General features: G+C 34.6%; 1 protein-coding gene across 1 annotated transcript in view; it reads left to right on the top strand.

The window, feature by feature from the left end:
- Nucleotides 1-19231, top strand: part of LOC126272544 (myosin-VIIa-like) — a 332006-nt gene that overhangs the window by 136062 nt on the left and 176713 nt on the right. Inside the window, exons 15-17 of the mRNA XM_049975462.1 lie at nucleotides 3517-3691; nucleotides 6957-7007; nucleotides 14493-14603. Of these exons, the coding sequence (XP_049831419.1) occupies nucleotides 3517-3691; nucleotides 6957-7007; nucleotides 14493-14603 (337 nt within the window). The remainder of the gene's footprint in view (nucleotides 1-3516; nucleotides 3692-6956; nucleotides 7008-14492; nucleotides 14604-19231) is intronic.

Raw genomic sequence — 19231 nt, 5'->3', positions numbered from 1 at the left:
TTCACTCTTTTATTTTTTATTTTTTGCTTCTTTGACAGCTTTAGTAAAACTATCATATTTCTTAATTTGGACAGGAACTAGTTCAACAATCACATCCAGTTTACAACATATTGTAGACAATCCACTTTTTTAAAATTCCTCCAATCTTTAGCAGTTGATCTTATTTGTGGTATATAGACACCATAACCAATAATATTGGACTTATGTTGGCTGTGGAGTAAAGAGCATATTATTTTCCTATTTGCCAGTTAATTTTTATTAGCATGGTTGCTCTCTCTTGCTTGCTTGGTCTGATGGTTCTGGCTGCCATGTACTAGTGTATCTTTTCCCCTACTGCTTGGCTTATGAGAGAGCTGAGGTTTTAGTAGTCTTCCATAACTGCCATAGGTGTCACATGTGGGAGTCAGTCATACTTATTTCATCAGATTTTTTTCTCCGTTCCTTGATGCTCTGGCACCACTTGATCTATTTCTCAATTGTTGTGATGTCCTTTCCCAGAAGAGCTTGGTACATGTCATCTGTGACTCCTTCCATCCATATTTGGATCCACAATGTGCTATAGGGCCGAAACATTCTGTATGTTAGACTGTGTCATTTCCCCATGATGTTTGCCCTGATCTTCAGGTATTCTCCCACTAAGCAGACTTGTTGCTGATTATCATCAAATGTTTTCCTGGGTTGACCTGGGATTTACTCCAGCTAATGAGCTACTCTTCGCTGTTCTTAATCCACTGCTGGGCTGTGAAATCTGAGTAAAAGTAAGCATTTGGCAAACACATCATGTCATCCTAAGTGTTTTATTTGGTGACTTAGTTGAATCCTTTGAGCCTATTTGTCAGACTGTGATGAGCATCTCTAGAAAACACTGACAGATACTGATTGTGCAGCTGACTTGCTGATGCTTAGATACCCCGAAAGTACAGATCTTGGGAGCAATGTACTACATGTATATTGGTTTCTGTCCATGTAGATGACAACTTCTGTCTTGCCTGGTTGTAATACGGAGGTTTTGAAGCACTCAGTGTGTCAATGCTTTCTCATTTATTTTACATTAGACATCATACATTCTTCAGAACTTTGTTGCCAGGTTATTTTCTTGTTATAATTTACTTCTTAATCACTGAAATTAATAGTATCTTTTATAAGCAGATTGCATTCTGAAACTACCAAGCAGATTAAAACTATGTGCTGGACCAAGACTTGAGCCTGAACCCTGGCTATTGTGGGCAACACTCCTACCAGCTGAGCTACCCAGATATGATACACCACCTGCCCTCACTGCTTTACTTCCACCAATACCTCTTTTGCCTATCTTCCAAACTTTCTACAAGGTATCTGCATACGTTGCTGGAAGAAAGAAGCACTAGTCTGTTGATGTATGCAGCTTTGAGGGCAGGTTGTGAGCTGCACCCATATTTCACATCCAGTAAGAGTGTTGTCCATGAAAGGAAATATTCCAGATTTGAGTCCCAATGTGGCACACAGTTTTATTCTGCCAGAAAGTGTCAAAACAGTTTGCACTCTACTGCGGAGTGAAATATTCTTTCTGTGAGAATGCATTCTATTGTTGCTGTATTAATATAATAGTAGTAATGAGAAATATCCTGAAACCATAATTCATTTTGAATCCATAAAATCATTCTTATAATTTTTTGGAAGAGTAGACCACCATATGTCTGCATATTACTGTATTTTTACTGTTCAGTCTAGATTTCAGTTTCACTCCATTATCAAGTGCAATGTTCTTATATTGTTAACATCATTTTGCTGTGTACTGTGCAAGATGACAAATACACGGTTCAACATACTTGCTTAACATTGTCATAAGTGGCACGAAATTAATGTCTTCTAGGAATACAGCTCATTGATGTGCAAGCACATCATACCTGGTAAAATCAGCCCAAGGCAGGTAAATACAAGACGAGCACATGCATATGTTAATATACAGTCTAATGGTGGTGTATTCTTTCATAAAATACTGTATGACCCTGTTCAGCACCATCAAAAACTTTTCATTCGTACAAATTTAAAGTCTTTATTAATATACACTGATGGGAAAAATATTGCAACATCAAACAATGATTAATGTAGAGTAATGGAATTTTGGGAATCATTTCCCTGGGTAACACATTTAAGTGATTAGAATTGCACGATCACAGGTTAATATAAGTGTGAGATGAGCCATGGCAAACGTGAAATGCTAGCACATTAATTACCAGTGTAACAGTTAGAATGTTGAATGCAAGGATGCAAACGTGCATGCATTGTATTTTAAAGATGCTGGATGTTAGTTTGTGTGACGGATTTCCATGCCTGTGGCACTTGGTCAATACATGGATAGTTAAAGCTGTTTGTGGATGACACCAGAGTAGTTCTTGCCTGATGGTGTCCCATATGTGCTTGATTGGAGATAGATCTGGTGATCAAAAAGGCCAAGCCAACATTTTGATACTCTGTAGAACATGTTGGATTACACAAGCAGTATGGGCATGAACATCATCCTGTTGGAAAACACCCACTGGAATGCTGTTCGTGAATGGCAGCACAACAGCTCAAAACACCACATTGACATACAGTTTTGCAGTCAGGGGTGTGGGATAACCATGAAAGTGCTCCTGCCATACAAAATTGCATCCCATACCTTAACTTCAGGTGAAGGTCCAGTGTGTCTTGCATGCAAACAAGTTAGTTGCAGGCCGTCAACTGGCCTCCTCCTAACCAACACATGGCCATCCCTGGCACCGGGGCAGAACCAGCTTTGATCAGAAAATGCAACAGAGCTCCACCCTCCCTTCCAACGAGCTCTCACTTGAAACCAATGAACTTACAAATGGTGGTGGTTTGGAGTCACACTATTGGCCATCTGGCAGGGAGCTGTCCTTGAAATAACTGATTTGTAACAGTTATTTGTGTCACTGTTGTGCCAACTGTTCTCAGAGTATGGCTGCAGATACAGTTCAATGTGTCAGAGCCACACGCCAAACACAATGATATTCCCTCTCACTAGTGCCACGTGGCCATCTACAGCCTTTACTTCTTGCAACCATACATTCTCTTGACCACCGCTGCCAGGAACTATGTACAGTAACTACTTTCCTGCCAAGTCCTTCTGTAATGTCACACACGGAACATTCAACTTCTTGTAGTCTTATTACATGCCTCCTTCAAACTCAGTGAGGTGTTGATAATTGCGTCTTGGTCACCTTAAAGGTATTCTTGGCTAACATCAACTCCACATCCAATCTCAAAGATAACTAATGCTCATGACCTTTACAGCATGTATTTAAAACAAACCTAATTTTCATCCTCATACTGGCGCAAAATTTGAATAGACATAATTTTTCTGATACAGAAACACACTTATCAAGTTTCATTTATGCTGCACAACACCTTTTTGTACTGTGATTTTTTTTCTGCAGTGTATTTCTGTATTGTATTTTTATTTTGGTTTATTTTCACAATAATGGACTATTTTCTGTTTTCTTCTTAAATAAATGGTGGTTTTCCTCATTCCAGGTACTTAGCATTACGCAAGGCTGCAGTTGTATTCCAGAAGCACTGGAGAGCACGCGGACCACGTATTCATTACAGAACTATAAGACAGGGATACCTGAGATTACAGGCACTAATTCGTTCCAGACAACTAAGGCATCAGTTCAAATTAGTTAGCACACATATTACTAGATTACAGGTCAGTGACTATTAGTATTTGATATTTTATTTCACTTTTGGAAATTATGTAGCATTTCAGCTGGTGTAAGGTAACATAAGGCAATGAAACTAACTTTATTACCTCATTAACACTAGAACAATAGAAAATGTGACATCCCTAGAATGGAAGGAAGGGGTCATTTGACACCTAATTGAGATATACATTTACAATCGACAACATGATTAGAGTTAAACCTATATATTTTCCATTCATCTACCCAGAAATGTGATGTACTTCCGAAGTTCTTAACTTCTTCATTTATTTCACTTTTTTTTGTGAAGCTCTGGAATTAAACTGGACATTGTTATTTTTCTTACACTTTTCTGCAAACAGATTTATGCATTTGTCTCATTTGTCACTGGTCTTTTTTCTTTGCACAAACAATTTCAAATGTTTTTTTGTTTTTTGTTTCTTTTTTATTTCCCCTAACTTTCTTGCTCCTGTCTTATTCTTTGTTGTTCCCCATTTGTGAGTTCATCTAATGGATCCCTTCAGGTTATTTTTGGGTATATGACTGTAGATGATTCACACATTTATTTCAATCATGTCTAGGATTTTTTAAAAGATATGCATCATTCATCTCCTGCGAGTGACATTAGTTGAATATTAATGAATCATTTAATCTACAATGACTGCACCATACTTTGTCACATTATGAAAGGTAATAGTTCAGGTTTCTTTCTTCTTCACTCACTGCTACTTCAGGTTTTAATGTGCTGACATTACTGATGGTCTTATTCTTCTTCCTTTGGTGCACTGTCAGGATGCTATGTGGCTTATCAGTCTTCCTCCAGATGGTGGTGGAATGTAAGTCAGAATTATTCTCCTTACACATTTGGGGAGATTTCAAACAATCGTATTCATTCTACCCACTAATGAAGTTTTCTTCTGTTAAAGTTTAGTGGTAAGCCAAAGGGATGTTAAGAAGTTATCTGCTGTTATGTTCCTTCCTTGGTTTAAATATGACTCTGTGAGGCAAGGAATGACATACTCTCCTGATGGCCGTTTGTCTGGTTGGACTTTTTCCTTTCACAGCTATGGGAAGGCATTGCAATGCCGCTGTTCAAAATTTGGGCCAATATTTGCCAGGTTTGTTTGACATAAAATGGGTAAAGCTGCACCTTACTTTGCTTGGAAGTAGCTGTTCATCATCAGTGATATTGTCACTAGGGCAGTAAAAGTGTGGGCAGTTTTGCATGAACTTGTTCCATATTTCAGAAATAAGAATGAACTTGTCAGCAAAAATGTTTTGAGTTTAGGATGACTTCTCATCAAAGATCAGGTATCTGATAAGTGAAGTCAATAAGTACTGATGGAGTCAGCCACTTGGCATATACAGGGTATCATACTTTTCTGTCAGGAGTTCAAAGCAACTCTTTGTCTATGTGATGCCAAGTTATCAACCTTCTATTCTGTTAGATATCTAACTATGATCTTCATCATTGCACAATTTGTCTGCTGGGACAGTTGCAGAAAGAACTGAGATGGGGAGTCATCTACTGATGTAGTACACCTCCTCACTTCATCGTCAATTGTCTGTGGCAAACAATCACCATCCAAATCTGATAAGCTGCCTTCTGATTCAATATTTAAGTTCTCCAGAATATGCAATATCTCTTCTCTAGTAAGACCATGCTGACACAACATAACTGAAAACACCTGTCTCACTGATGATGTGAGCAACAAGAACAGTGCATGAAATATGACTGGAAAGTTACTTTACAGTACCCAGCCTGGAAAATTTTCTAATAAAGTGTCAAAATTATTTGAAGCAATGATTAGTGTACAAAATAAAATGGAATGAAAGTACCTTAGTGGTCCTGAGAACACTAATATTCTGTAAAGGTGTTATGCCAGAGGTCAGTTGACCCCTCCCATTGTTCAAGGTGTATTTCATGAAATTTCCATGAAATTGTAAACATTCTGGAACTGCAGAACACTATTGTCAAACATAGAAGAAATGAGGAAAAACCAAAATGATTGATGGAAAGATGTTTAAAATTGATTTTGAAATTGTGGAAATAAGAACTAAAAGGTATCTTTTGAACTCTGTTGCTGCTCTAATATTAAGTGTGTACCATACTTAAATCACTAAATATTGAATCGGGGGAGACATGAATTGCAGGAAAGGCATTGAAAGAAACAATTATAGTTGGGATTTAGATTCCAGAGTTTTTCTTTTCACTGTTATATTTTGGTACTCTTATAGGTTGCATATTTAAACACTAAAATAATAAAATAATTCAGGCATAGAGACAAACATTTAGCAGGCATGATTTATTAAATTATTATGATCAGAATTTTCTGCTTTATAAAGCAGCCTTCAGACAAAAAGATTTTTACTGGCAGTTGATGTGGCTATTTACAACAAAAAGTGTGGATCTCCTTTATGCGTGATTTGTCAAAATTCAAACCTGCAAAGGACTTATCCACCTGACATATGAGATATTAAACAAATATCAGATTACTGCAAATAAAGTATGTTTTTATAGTTCATTCAGAATTTTAAATGTGGATGAAAATGTAGGCAAGGAGACTGATTTGGCTGTTATGAACATAGCTTAACAGAATGAAATGCATATTAAAGAGGATGGTGGGGGATATGAGGAAAAGAATGTTTGTGCTTTGACTTTATACTATGCAGTACATTCTAATAATAAAAATGATGCTATCTGTTGTTTATGAATCCATACCAACAGTCTCAAGTGTACACTAATGAAAACATGCTATTAGCTGCACTTTACACGTTGTTAGTATCTGACATCTTTTATCTTGTATTTTTGCTGATATCCACTCTTAAACAAGATTATCTGTTGTGATAACTTCTAGCTAGTGTGACAAGTGTAAAGCAATTCCAAGTTTCTTTTGATGTGTTGACAGGACTCATAATGCATGCTGTTTATCTACTTGCAACTTATGCATTGAGTTTTGTCAATTTTGTATATGTTTAATGTTCTGAAAATAAAGACTTACACTGAGGAGTGAACTTGGCACTCATGTTAATTTTTGAAGTATATCATAACATTTAGTTTCAATGGACTGATTGCAAACCTTTGTACATACTTGTAGATGTAGAACAGAAATGAGAGAGAGAAGCAAGACAGTGATCTGTCTTTGGCAGATACATCAATAACAGCTAAATGGAAGAACTGAATTTGATCCTCTAATATGCAAACAACTTTCATTCTTTGGTTCATATGTACAAAAGATGGTTTTCAGTTTTATTAATTCTTATTTGTTTCAGGCAAGATGTCGAGGATACCTTGCTCGCAAAATGTTTAAGGAAAAATCTCAGGCAAGTAACTAACATTTCTCTTGCATCTAAAATAATTATTTTAAGTAAGAGTTAGTTTTTGTAGTAGTATTTATTTGGCTTCAATAAGATTACAAAATTTATGTAGGATTTGTCCCATCTGTATGTATAATTTCCAAGAACTTCTGTTTTAAATGTATATGTTCAAGGTAAGCTATTGATGCTAGAGTTGCACTGGCAGATATCATTCATTTATTAGAGCCCTTTATAATATTAAAAATGAATATATAAATTCCACAAGTTGATTATTTTTGTTGTATGAAGATGACGGGTTATTATCTGTGTTTGACTTTCTATTATCTGGTTTTATATAACTCTTCTGTCATGATATCATAATGAGTTATTGAAAGCAAAAACTGATTACTGTTTGTAAGAATGGATGTTAGCAGAAGGTGACTTAATGAATGTGTACCAATAGATTGCAAAGGTCCATTGTAATCTTCTTAGAGCTTGGTATGACCTTATTGTGCACCTTTCCTTGCAATACTGTTAGCATTTTCACTTTTCTTCACATTATTTCTAATGGAAATCAGGAAAGTCAACCACTTACTTGCAGTTGATTTGATTGAAGGCTGCCACATAGATATTCACAATAGCTCAGAAAATGACACTTATTTTCAAATGAGGTATAACCGTTTCTTTGATATACTGTAATTCATCTTTATGTGTTCTGATCTAAGCCACATTTGGCACTTGGTTGCATCATGTGCCTCTAATTGCTGCTGGGGTTGTCTTCATTGCATTGAAGACATGAAAACTTAATATACATTGTCTCGCTTCTCTTTTCACTTCCATAAATGTGGCTACATTCATCATACGTTAGGACTCTCATAGATTAATAGGTATCTCCCCTCAATACCTTTTTTACCTCATAGTAGTTCTTGTAACTATAGTAGCAGAAAGACATTTATACTACACTGGCTGCCCATTGTGACTGTTATTGCGCTTGGATGTAGGAAAAGTCATACCTAGCTTCATAATGGAAGTATTGAGTAGTAGGTATAGGTCATCTTCAATGAGGGATTATTTGGGAAGTGACAGCTCATTCAAGTACTTAGAGTATAACTGCATTTTGTGTGTTAGCATACATTGCAATACTGTCCAGGAAAGTGGGTCTAGGATATAAATACAGCTAATGTGAAAAGCAAAATGAAGTTGACAAAGGGGGGTTGCAGAAGACAGTGGAGAAGAGGCAGTGATAGGTGGTGGATAGAGGGAGCATGGATTAAGTCCCAATGGATTGCTAAATTCAAGAATATGTTAAAGGAACACGTTTCAGTTGCATAATTCATGTAAGATTGTGTTTGAAGAAGGGGCTGGGGGTGGGGAGGATCCATATGGCAGCAACTATGAAACGGGCATTGAAAATGAACATATTGTACCCGACAGTACACTCTGCTATTGGGAGGTCCAAACATCTCATAACTTAGTGGTGGTGAGCAATACAGGTAGGCTGCTGGTTGTTGGTCAGGCCTACAGAAACTGTCATGAAGTGACTGCAGCAAAGTTGACTTATAAACATCTTTTGTTTTAACATGGGTAGATTAAATCCCACATGTATACATTACATGTGCCAGTTCAGTTGCTTTATGTGACTTTTTATAATGCTGCTTCTTATAATTATGCACAATATAAGTGAAAAAAACAACACTATTACTGAAATATGGCCATATTTTAAAATATAACTTAAGTATTTAATAAAAATAAAACAATATGGTCATGCAGATACATACATAATACTTATTTTACTGCTTATTTACTCATTACTGGAAGCTTGCTTACTTACGCCTTATTATTATTTATCTTGTTTCAGGCAATTTACTTATAATACTCAGAACACTATAAAACATGTTGTAAAGGAAATCATCCAAATGTTTCACTTCTGTTTGATAATTTGTGTGTGTTGTTATGGATGGTGTGTGCACAAGAATGATTACATATTGACCTCTGCATACACTATAATTAATATGATCTTGCCTTCATGATTCGGTATGGGTATAAGACTCTAGGCTGCAGATTATTTCTGTATTCATCACTAAAAATGAGTCCTTCTGGTTTTGTAAATAACACTTTGGAATATAATTTGTATGTCTTCAGGCGTCCACCAATTCACATTGTTCAGCACTCTCTGACAATGTCGCGACTATACATTATATGTGTTGTCGTTTTCTTTATGTCAACATTGAATGCAATTTGATAGGGACCTCAGAGCCACAAATAATTTTACAGTCTAGTTCACAGAAACATTCACTGAAAAGTTCTTTTGTGCTTGAGCTATTGCTCCTCAGTATATTGTAAAAAAAACTCAAGCATACTTCCATTATTCCCAACTATGATTATGAAGCAGTTTTATATCATACAAACAAGCACTATTACTACAAGGTATTTTTAATAATTAAGTTTTTTGCATTTGATTAATTATTATGTAGTTGAATACATTTACTTTTTTAAATTTTATTAAGTTAGTTACTTTCACTGTTAGAGCCTGTTGTGAACATCCCAAATCCTTAACAAGATTGCTGAGTATGTTTCCTGCAGGAGGTTTCAGTCCTCCCTCAGGCATGTGTGTGTGTGTGTGTGTTGTTCTTAGCATAAGTTAATTTAAACAGTGTGTAAGTCTAGTGACTGATGACCTCAGCAATTTGGTCCCTTAAGAAATTCACCCACATATTTTGAGAATGTTTAAGCACTGGTCTCACAATAAACTTATTTATAGATAACTGAATCAACTACGGGAAATTACAGAATAGCTAGTACCTTCTACCAAGTTATGTTTGTAGAAAATGAACTACGGTAATTGTCTACACATTTTTTGCTTCTAGTTAGTATGTATATTGCAGATATGGTAACTAATTAAAGAGATTGAATCCCCTTACTAATTTTATTGTGAAATACTAGACATCCATTACAACTGCACTTACTCATTTACGATGTGTGTAAACATAGTTAGCTGCTAAAGGTTGAATGCATTGACATATCTTTCACCTGACTTATTTTTTTAAAACCTTAAGTAACATGTTTAATTTCTATTCCACTTCATTTGAGATTTCATGTAAGTGTTAAACTGCAGCACTCGTTTACTTCATCTACGTCTATAACAACACTGATGTCTTTTTGGGTTATGTTCAGTCGCTCGATTGTAGGTATGATTGACTTTGGAAGTTCTACTCATTAAGACATGTAATACGCTAGAACTGCTGTACATAGTCCTTTGTTTGGTATTTTGTTTCCTCTTGTTTTTGTGACACTGATGCCTGTTTTACAGATACTGTGGTAGGTAGCTTCAGTGTCTCTTTCTCTTTTATGAACGAGCCATCACAAATTGTGGAATTCTGATTATAAATGAAAAGTACAGTGCTGCGTATGTTCTAGAGTACTGATTTACAGGGATAACCAGTTTTTGGCTTACAAGGCCATCATCAAACTTTAATTATCATCACAATGAAGATACAGTATTCATGAACAACATTGAAAAAGTTGCTAGAGTAGATTAGATTAAATTAATACTTGTTCCACAGATAATGAATATGACACTTCGTAATGATGTGGAACGTGTCAGGTTAATAAAAGATGTCTGTACAAGATATTACATTACACAAAATATTGCATGACACTAATGTTTAAGCTAGTTTGTTTTTTCCTTCTTCTCCCTTAATTTATATCTAAAAATTCAGCCAGTGAGTAGAAGGAGTTGTCATCTAGAAATTCTTTTAATTTATTTTTAAATGTTGGTTGACTATCTGTCAGGATTTTGATGCTGTTTGGTAGGTGACCAAAGACTTTTGTGGCAACATAATTTACCCCTTTCTGTCCCAAAGTCAGATTTAACCCTGCATAGTGAAGATCATCCTTTCTCCTGGTATTATAGCTATGCACACTGCTAATAGTTTTGAACTGGGTAGGATTATTAACAACAAATTTCATAAGTGAATATATATACTGTGAGGTTACTGTGAGGATCCCTAGATCTGTAAATAGATGTCTGCAGGATGACCGTGGGTGGACTCCAGCAATTATTCTGATTACACGTTTTTGAGCAACGAATACTTTTCTACTCAACGATGAATTACCCCAGAATATGATGCCATACGAAAGCAGTGAATGAAAGTAGGCATAGTAAGCTAATTTACTGATATTCTTGCCACCAAAATTTGCAATAACCCTAATAGCATACGTAGCTGAACTCAGACGTTTCAGCAGACCATCAATGTGTTGCTTCCAGTTTAACCTCTCATCAATGGCCACACCTAAAAATTTTGAAAATGCTACCTTAGCTACAGACTTCTGTTCAAAGTCTATATTTATTACTGGAGCTGTGCCATTTACTGTACGGAACTGTATATACTGTGTTTTATCGAAATTTAAAGAGAGTCCATTTGCTGAGAACCACTTAATAATTTTGTGAAAAACATCATTTACAATTACATCACTTAGTTCGTGGTTTTTGGATGTTATTACTATACTTGTATCATCAGCAAAAAGAACTAACTTTGCATCTTCATCAATGCGGAATGGTAAGTCATTAATGTGTATCAAGAACAGTAAAGGACCTAAGACTGAACTCTGTGGGACCTCATACTTGATAGCTCCCCAGTTTGAGGAATCAGCTGTTGTTTTAACATTACATGAATCACTTATTTCAACTTTCCGCATTCTTCAAGTTAAGTATGAATTAAACCATTTGTGCACTGCCCGCCTCAAACCATAATGATTTAGCTTATCTAAAAGAATTCCATGATTTACACAATCAAAGGCCTTTGAGAGATCACAAAAAATGCCAATGGGTGATGTCCGGTTATTCAGAGCATTTAATATTTGATCAAAGAAAGCGTATATAGCATTTTCTGTTGAAAAGTCTTTCTGAAAACCAAACTGACATTTTGTTAGTACTTTATTTTTACAAATATGGGAGACTACTCTTGAATTCATTACTTTTTCAAAAATTTTTGGTAGAGCTGACAGAAGAGAGATTGGGTGATAATTGTTGACATCCGACGTATCCCCCTTTTTATGCAATGGTTTTACAATGGTATATTTCAGTCTGTCGGGGAAAACACAGTGCTCCAAAGAGCTATTACATACGTGGCTGAGAATCATACTTACCTGAGGGGAACAAGCTTTAAGTATCTTGCTGTAAATGCCATCAATTCCATAAGAGCTTTTACTTTTCAGTGAGTTTATTATTTTACTGATTTCAGAGGGAGTGGTTGGTGGAAATACAGTTGTTTCAAACTGCACAGGTATGACTTCTTCTATTAGAAGCCTTGCCTCTTCTAGTGAAGATCTAGATCCTATTTCTCCACAACATTTAAAAAATGATTATTGAAAATATTTTCTATTTCTGATTGTTTGTTAGTACACTTGTCATTTAGTTTTATGGCACTATGCATCAAGAGTGAGATATCAACACAAAATAGATGTCATCTTTGACAATGCAGTGTTAATGTACTTAAAATGGTCAAACTTTAAATACTAAATAAATATTAAGGGAACAAACCAGAAAAATATTAACACTAAACCTAAAACAACAGTGCCTATACTATATATCTGATTAAATTAAATTAACAATCACAGTAAAATAAAATTAATACAAGGGTATTGAAGAATAGCATGGAGATGTGTTACATATGGAAGCTGATTAAGAAAAAAATTTTAGTTATGAAGTTATTCTACCAAGAAGTGATGGTCGGACAGTTAACATGTGTAATATAAGGCAAGACTATTGAAGAATAGCTTGGAGATGTGTTACACATGCAATCAGATCCAGAAAGATTTTTAATTATAAAGTTATTCTACCAAGACATGATGGTAGAACAGTTAAAATGTGTAATTGTGCCATATTACCAACTTTTGTTGGTGCATCAGACAAGAGTTTTGGAGTTGGCATCATACATGTTTCCTATTTTAGCTCAATATTTCCAGTAGCCTGTTCTTGAAGTGCTGCATCATATGTCATGGAATTTACAGTTAAAGCAGGTTGTCAAGGATAGTGTTTTGATGTAATTGAAGCAATCTGGAAATGGAATGTTTACCTTTGTATTCTTTGGAGTGTTCTTGGCCTTTGGTGGAGCTAGATGAGCTCTACTTATTTTGCTTCTTTTCACAATGTTTTTGGTCATACTTTCACTCCAGTGTTCTAAACAGTTAATTTGTATAGTTTTGGAATTGATGGAAGTATTTCTTATTGCAGCTCCTGGTTTGTTTGGCAGTCTTTGTTCAGTGTAGGGGCACAGATTACAGACTTCTGAATCATTTGCATTACATCGCTACACAGTCAGCTTCTGAAAGTGTCTCCATGGACACCATTTTCCATTAAGAGTGGAAGAATTCTTGCTGAATGTGAGAAACAGTTCCATTTCCAAGTAACGTACGCTGGTAGCTGAACAGGTCATATCTATTTTAAAGCTACTGACTCAGTTTTTGTGTTAATATGTTGGTGTAGACTCATATTCTTCAGCCACATTTATAACAATAGATGAAGGATTTATCTGAAGTTTTATCTAAAGTTTATTTATAGTCCCTGGTAAAAATGCCTGCAAATATTGTGTCAGCTTATATATAATATTGTTCTATATGTCTGTATGTGCATCGGAATTTATTGTTTAGGTCACTGGTTGACATCCTTGGAGTAAAACTACTTTTAAAGCCATTGAGACTAAACAACCGTGTTGCAACAATTTTTGCTGTCTTAATTTGCATTTAATTCATGTTGCCAGATGCTTGTTGGTGACTGACATGTGAAGTCCACTCTCCATTTGTGTTCAAACATTCACATGTCGATGCTTGAAATCACAGAGTCCAATGACTACATTAGATGAGTTATTACACACTCACACAAACCCATTTCATTTTGTCCCTCATTTTATCTGTTGAGCTTGTTACCACTCCAAAGTTGTATTTTAGTAATTAATATTTTCAGATTAGATCCTAAAACCATTCTCCTTTCTGTATTTAATTTTAATCTATTTTGGCCATTTTGCTGTTTTATCATTCAATAAATATTTGTTTTCTTTTCATTGTGTTGGTATTCCGGTATTTTTCATCCTATTATCACTTTTGGTATTGACATGTAATGACATACCTCTACTTGATGTGCTAGCTGGCACAGTGATGAGACAGTGGACTCATATTCAAGAATCTCTATTCAGTCGACCAGCTTAAGGTTTCCTGTGATTTTCCTAAACCACTTAAAGTGAATACCACATTGCATTCTTTAAAATAGTGTGGTGGCCAACTTCATTTTCCAAGCTTCTCTGATCTGAGCTTGCACTTTATCTGTAATGACCTCACTTTTAAGGAATATTAAAATCCAATCTTTGTTCCTTCCTTTATAGTCATCCAAATAGTATTGTGAAGCTTTAGAATTTTATGTTTAATGTTGCCATTACTTCACATAAAAATAATAAGATTTTCCAGTGTAGGAAGATTATTTACTTATCTTAATGTTTATTTTTCTTACATTTGTAGCTGTTCAAGAAGAAACAGCAAGAATTATACACTCTGAGAGAGAAAGAAGAAATGCAGTTGAAGAACTCAGGTACAAAGAATTACAAGGCCATTGCTGAACAGAACTATAAGGTACCACATATTAAACATGTTAGGACACGTTACTCGTTACCTCGTGTGCGTGTCAAATAATATTTATAAATTTATAATGAGACTCTTCAATAATTTGCAGTGTATAATGTTATTGTTATTCTAGAGCTGCAGAACAGTTACCTGAAGCATATGTTTATTACAATTTACCTGCTTTTAGGCATACATCTTTTTCCCTGGTGGAAGTGAATTTATTTTGTATTTATGATTTCCATTCCAAAAGCATTTTATTTAAATTATTACTCAAGTTATGTAGTTACATATCCATAAACTAACATTTATAATGAGCTATGGTTTTGTAATTTTACCTTCTCTCAATCTTTACAGCATTTTTAAATCTATAATTGTGAATGTAAACTGCACATTCTTATTGTAATTCAAGTTGTACTAAGTTAGTGACAGTTCTTCATAGTAAGTACAACAATTATTTTATGTAACTGTTTCTTCTTGACATACAATAGTTTTTATAATGTGTAAACATAAAAAATTCAATTTACGAAGTATACTCACGTTATTGTTTTGATGACAGAGTGTCCCTATTAGGTTGACGGCAGTTGATTACTGACTATTGTTCTCCTGCACTATTCCTTCTTTCTTTCTCCAGAATTTAAGATTAAAAGGAAAAATTGAGTTTGAGAACAAGGCTAAGAGAGAGGTGAATGAAAGTCAGGAGGTAACAGCAGTCTAGGCAGTTACTGAAATACATTTTCCTACCCTAAAAATCTGATTTCACAACCAACTCATTGGCTTAGCATTTTTGAGTAACTTACTCAAACTTCATATTTTAGTGGTGAGGAAATATATACAGAATATTTAGCAGGTTGGGATCCTCTCATAAATCTTAATTGAAGCAGTAAGTATGACTTGTGGTAAGCTGCTTGTACATCCATATGTACTTAGCTGCAGTTTTCTGTGCTTTGAAGTTACTGGCTCAAACCAAATATGTGTAGTAAATGTGTCATGTCAGCCAACTTTTGTTTTCACTGCAGTTGTGATTATCTTACATAACAATGCTTTTTGGAGTGTTATATCTGTTTCCTCTCATTCATACTTAGCAGTCACTGAACATTGCAAGAATGTCTTTGGGTTATCTGTCAGATGTATGAAAATATTTTATATGTAGCTTAAACAAGCTATTTTGTTTTATGTCCCTTGGAGATATTCTAAATATATGACAAGCATAGTACTGTTTTTATTTTGTGATGTTAAGTGTTTTATTTAGCTCTGTATGTGGCCACTTTCCCTCCAGGAATTTTCCATACCACATTCTGATAGCTTGTGTGATTCACAGCAGATAAATATTTTGCTCAGAACCTGATCAGTTGCTGTGATCGTATTTTTATTTTTTCCATTGCCACAATTGCACTAACAGTGAAGCTTTTTACATTTGTCATCAGTAGCATCCGATAACTATCAGAACATTGAATTATTTTGCAGTTAAGGTATAGAAACTGAAAGGCTGACAGAAAGATCTGTATCTTGCAAATTTCTTTGGACTCAGGATTCCTTTAAAGTTATGGTAATAGAAATTCCTGGGTGAATGTTAATAGTTTAATGAGTAAATATAACAACTCACTGAATAGTAGAGGCACTGATTCACTGAAAGGCACAAAAACAATACTGAAAAATTTGCTAGCAACACTGTTACCTTTACTCCTCAGTTTTTTAATTTATTTCAACACATCTTTTCAAATTTCTTTTCTTTTTCTCCTCCAGACATTTCTTCTGCATAAATATTTTTTATCTACCTTTAGAACTTGAAAAGAGATTCTTATTTTTATCCACATAATAAAACTCTTTTCTGTTTCAAATTGGTCACTGCAGCACTTCAGTGAGAAGCCCCGTTCCCAAGGTTCAGAAAGTTGTATCATACTCTAAAAGTCTTAGAATGAAATTTTAACAATATTACATATAAATATTCTTGAGAACAGCCTTTAGTTTGACAGTTTCTCTTATTTTTTGTTTTTATTCAGAGCAGTAGTCTTCTTGCTATTTATTGAGAGTACTCTACAACTTTATTCATTCTTTTTTTTACTAATCTTTACATCCTCATATGTAAATAAGTTTTTAGCAGTGAATGAATATAGTTTTTGTTAAGTATGGAATTAGCTGATGCTCACAGTGAGAATTGTATTTAACCTCTCCTTTTCTTCAGCATTTCTAAAGAATGAAATTAAGCGTGCTTTTTTCTTCTAGATCTTTTAATTTCCATTCTTATAATATGATCAAATTACTGAAGTATTATTAAGTACTTGTTTGTTATGCATCTCTGCTGCCAAAGTCATCAATAGATGCTTTTGAAGTGCAGCTGGACTCAAAAGTAACCCATTTGTTCACTGATGGTGCAAGACGTTTTCACTGCCAGCATTTGGCCAGCAAAGAATGGATAGATGGTGGTGTTGGGACCTTTACTTTGTGCTTTTGTCCTGCATTAAATTTCAAATTTTGCTACCAAAACACCTCTAGGATCTTACCCTAGACAGCAACATGAGATCTGATGTCTCCCCTAAATGCCCATTTTCTGTGTTTGTCTCTTGGTTGTAAAATTTTTTCCAAATTTCGTTGATTCTGTTGTCATTCCTCCTGTGTCATTTCTGTGTGTCTTCCTTTGTTTAATTGATTTCTTTCCATGATACTTTGCACATTGATATACCCAATGTTAACATATTATTTACATGAACTTTCTCCAAAGACAGTTTACTACCTTTGATGTTATTCTTCTGTTTTAAATCATATTTTGACTGGTCAGTGTATTTAGTTGCCAGAAAATTATTATTTTTTTGGTAGAAATCTTTCTTCCTCTCAACCACTGTTGTTATATTATTGGATGGATTCAAATTTAGCCTTTTCGTATTTTCTTGATATGATCTTAACTATGATTTGCAGTATTATAGGTTCCGCTATGGTAAAGCATATATTGCTAGATACATGTGAGTAGTTGATTGTAGCATGTCTACTAGTCTATATTTGTCTCTGTAAAGAGTATATAAATTGTAGGACACTTTGAGTGCCACAGGCTGGCTGTAAACAAAATATGTTATACACAGAAACCAACTTGTAAAGCACTACAGCTCAGGTATTGGGTAAAAGTTCTTTTTAAAGATGTATGGAGTCTCTGCCTTGAAAGGTTTTAGTTCTTAGAGTATGACTGTTTTGGAGCAGACATATCAAACAATATTATGTACTTCATTTTGTAGAATGTGGCATACTACTACATACTACATAGCAAAATGGAGATACATTTTTTATGATCTTGCTTGATGCTATTTGGTCATTGAAAATACATTTACATGTTGTGTGTTGGTGGACTCTATTTCTGTTTTGCTGACTGAAGAACTTCATGTCTAATCCTTATCTTATGTGTTTTGGATTTATGTGGATATTTAAGTGTAAATTTTTGCTCATTATACTCAAATGACTATTCATGCAATATATATGTCTGTGTTATTTGTCAAATTTATCAGAATCAAGGGCACCTTTCAGCATTAATGGTGCTGTTTGTGATAAGTTTTGTTATTCATTTGTTTGTGATTGTGTAAACAGCTTTATTATCAATTGTGTAGACAATTATGACATTTTTTCATAAGTGTCAGTATAATATAAATGTTGTTTACTCATTCACACCAGTTAAAATTTTGTTGCAAATAAAACAATATGCAAGTGCATAATACATTTGTATGATTTATTTAGATCTAAGATCTGAGTATTATTTCTCTATAAATATCAACACTACATTGAAGCAGTATTTTTTATTGTAGTTCAATAAAAATATTTAGAAAAAAGGAGAAGATTTGGCTTAAAATCATTGTAACTTAAATTTTACTTCCAAGTATTATATGTAGACTTCAATTCATGATGCTGAAAGCGTCTATTTAAGTTATATATAATGTTCATCACCATAGCATTTTTCTAAGTTTGTACTTGCAACTAGTTGAACTTCTTGAAAAAAATTCATTGATGCATGGAACACATTTTATCAAATAAAAAAACCATATAAATGTCTTATTAGTTATTTAATCCTTTTGTCATGCAATCCTCTGTCTATTACCCTTTTGTACAGTGTACTCATAACTGAGGCAAACACCACTCTCAGTATCAGTATGTGAACAACAGAACAGAAGTCTAGGAGACTGAAACCATCCAGTGATGTAACCAGCTGAGCAATGAATAAGAAGTTTCATTTGTTTGACTATGTTTCTTATTATACAAGTTTAAGTCAGATGAAGGCACTGGAAATGTTATTTTGACAGAAAAAGACAATGTTACAGTTTAACTTACATCTCCAAGTTAACTATAGTGGTTTCTGTAGCAGTTTTCCCACTGATCTGCCCCTTCTGTACTTTTCATTGTGTACTTTATCCGTCCACATAATTTTTCGCATTCTATGACAGCACAACTTCCAAATGCTTCCACTTTCTTTCTGAATCACCAGTGATCAGTATTTCACTTCTGTACAATCCTGTACTCTAGACATGCTCTTTCAGGAAATTTTTCCTTTTTTTCCCATCAGTATCTGACACTGGTCGAGTTCTTTTACTGAAAGAATATTCTTCATCTGCCAAGTTTTTGATATGGTCCTTGCTTTGATCTTCATGTATAACCGTACTTCC

The sequence above is a fragment of the Schistocerca gregaria genome, chromosome 5 (genome assembly GCF_023897955.1).
Source record: "Schistocerca gregaria isolate iqSchGreg1 chromosome 5, iqSchGreg1.2, whole genome shotgun sequence".
Lineage (NCBI taxonomy): Eukaryota > Metazoa > Arthropoda > Insecta > Orthoptera > Acrididae > Schistocerca > Schistocerca gregaria.
Note: the sequence above shows the minus strand (reverse complement) of the source record. Positions and strands in the feature narration are given on the sequence as shown.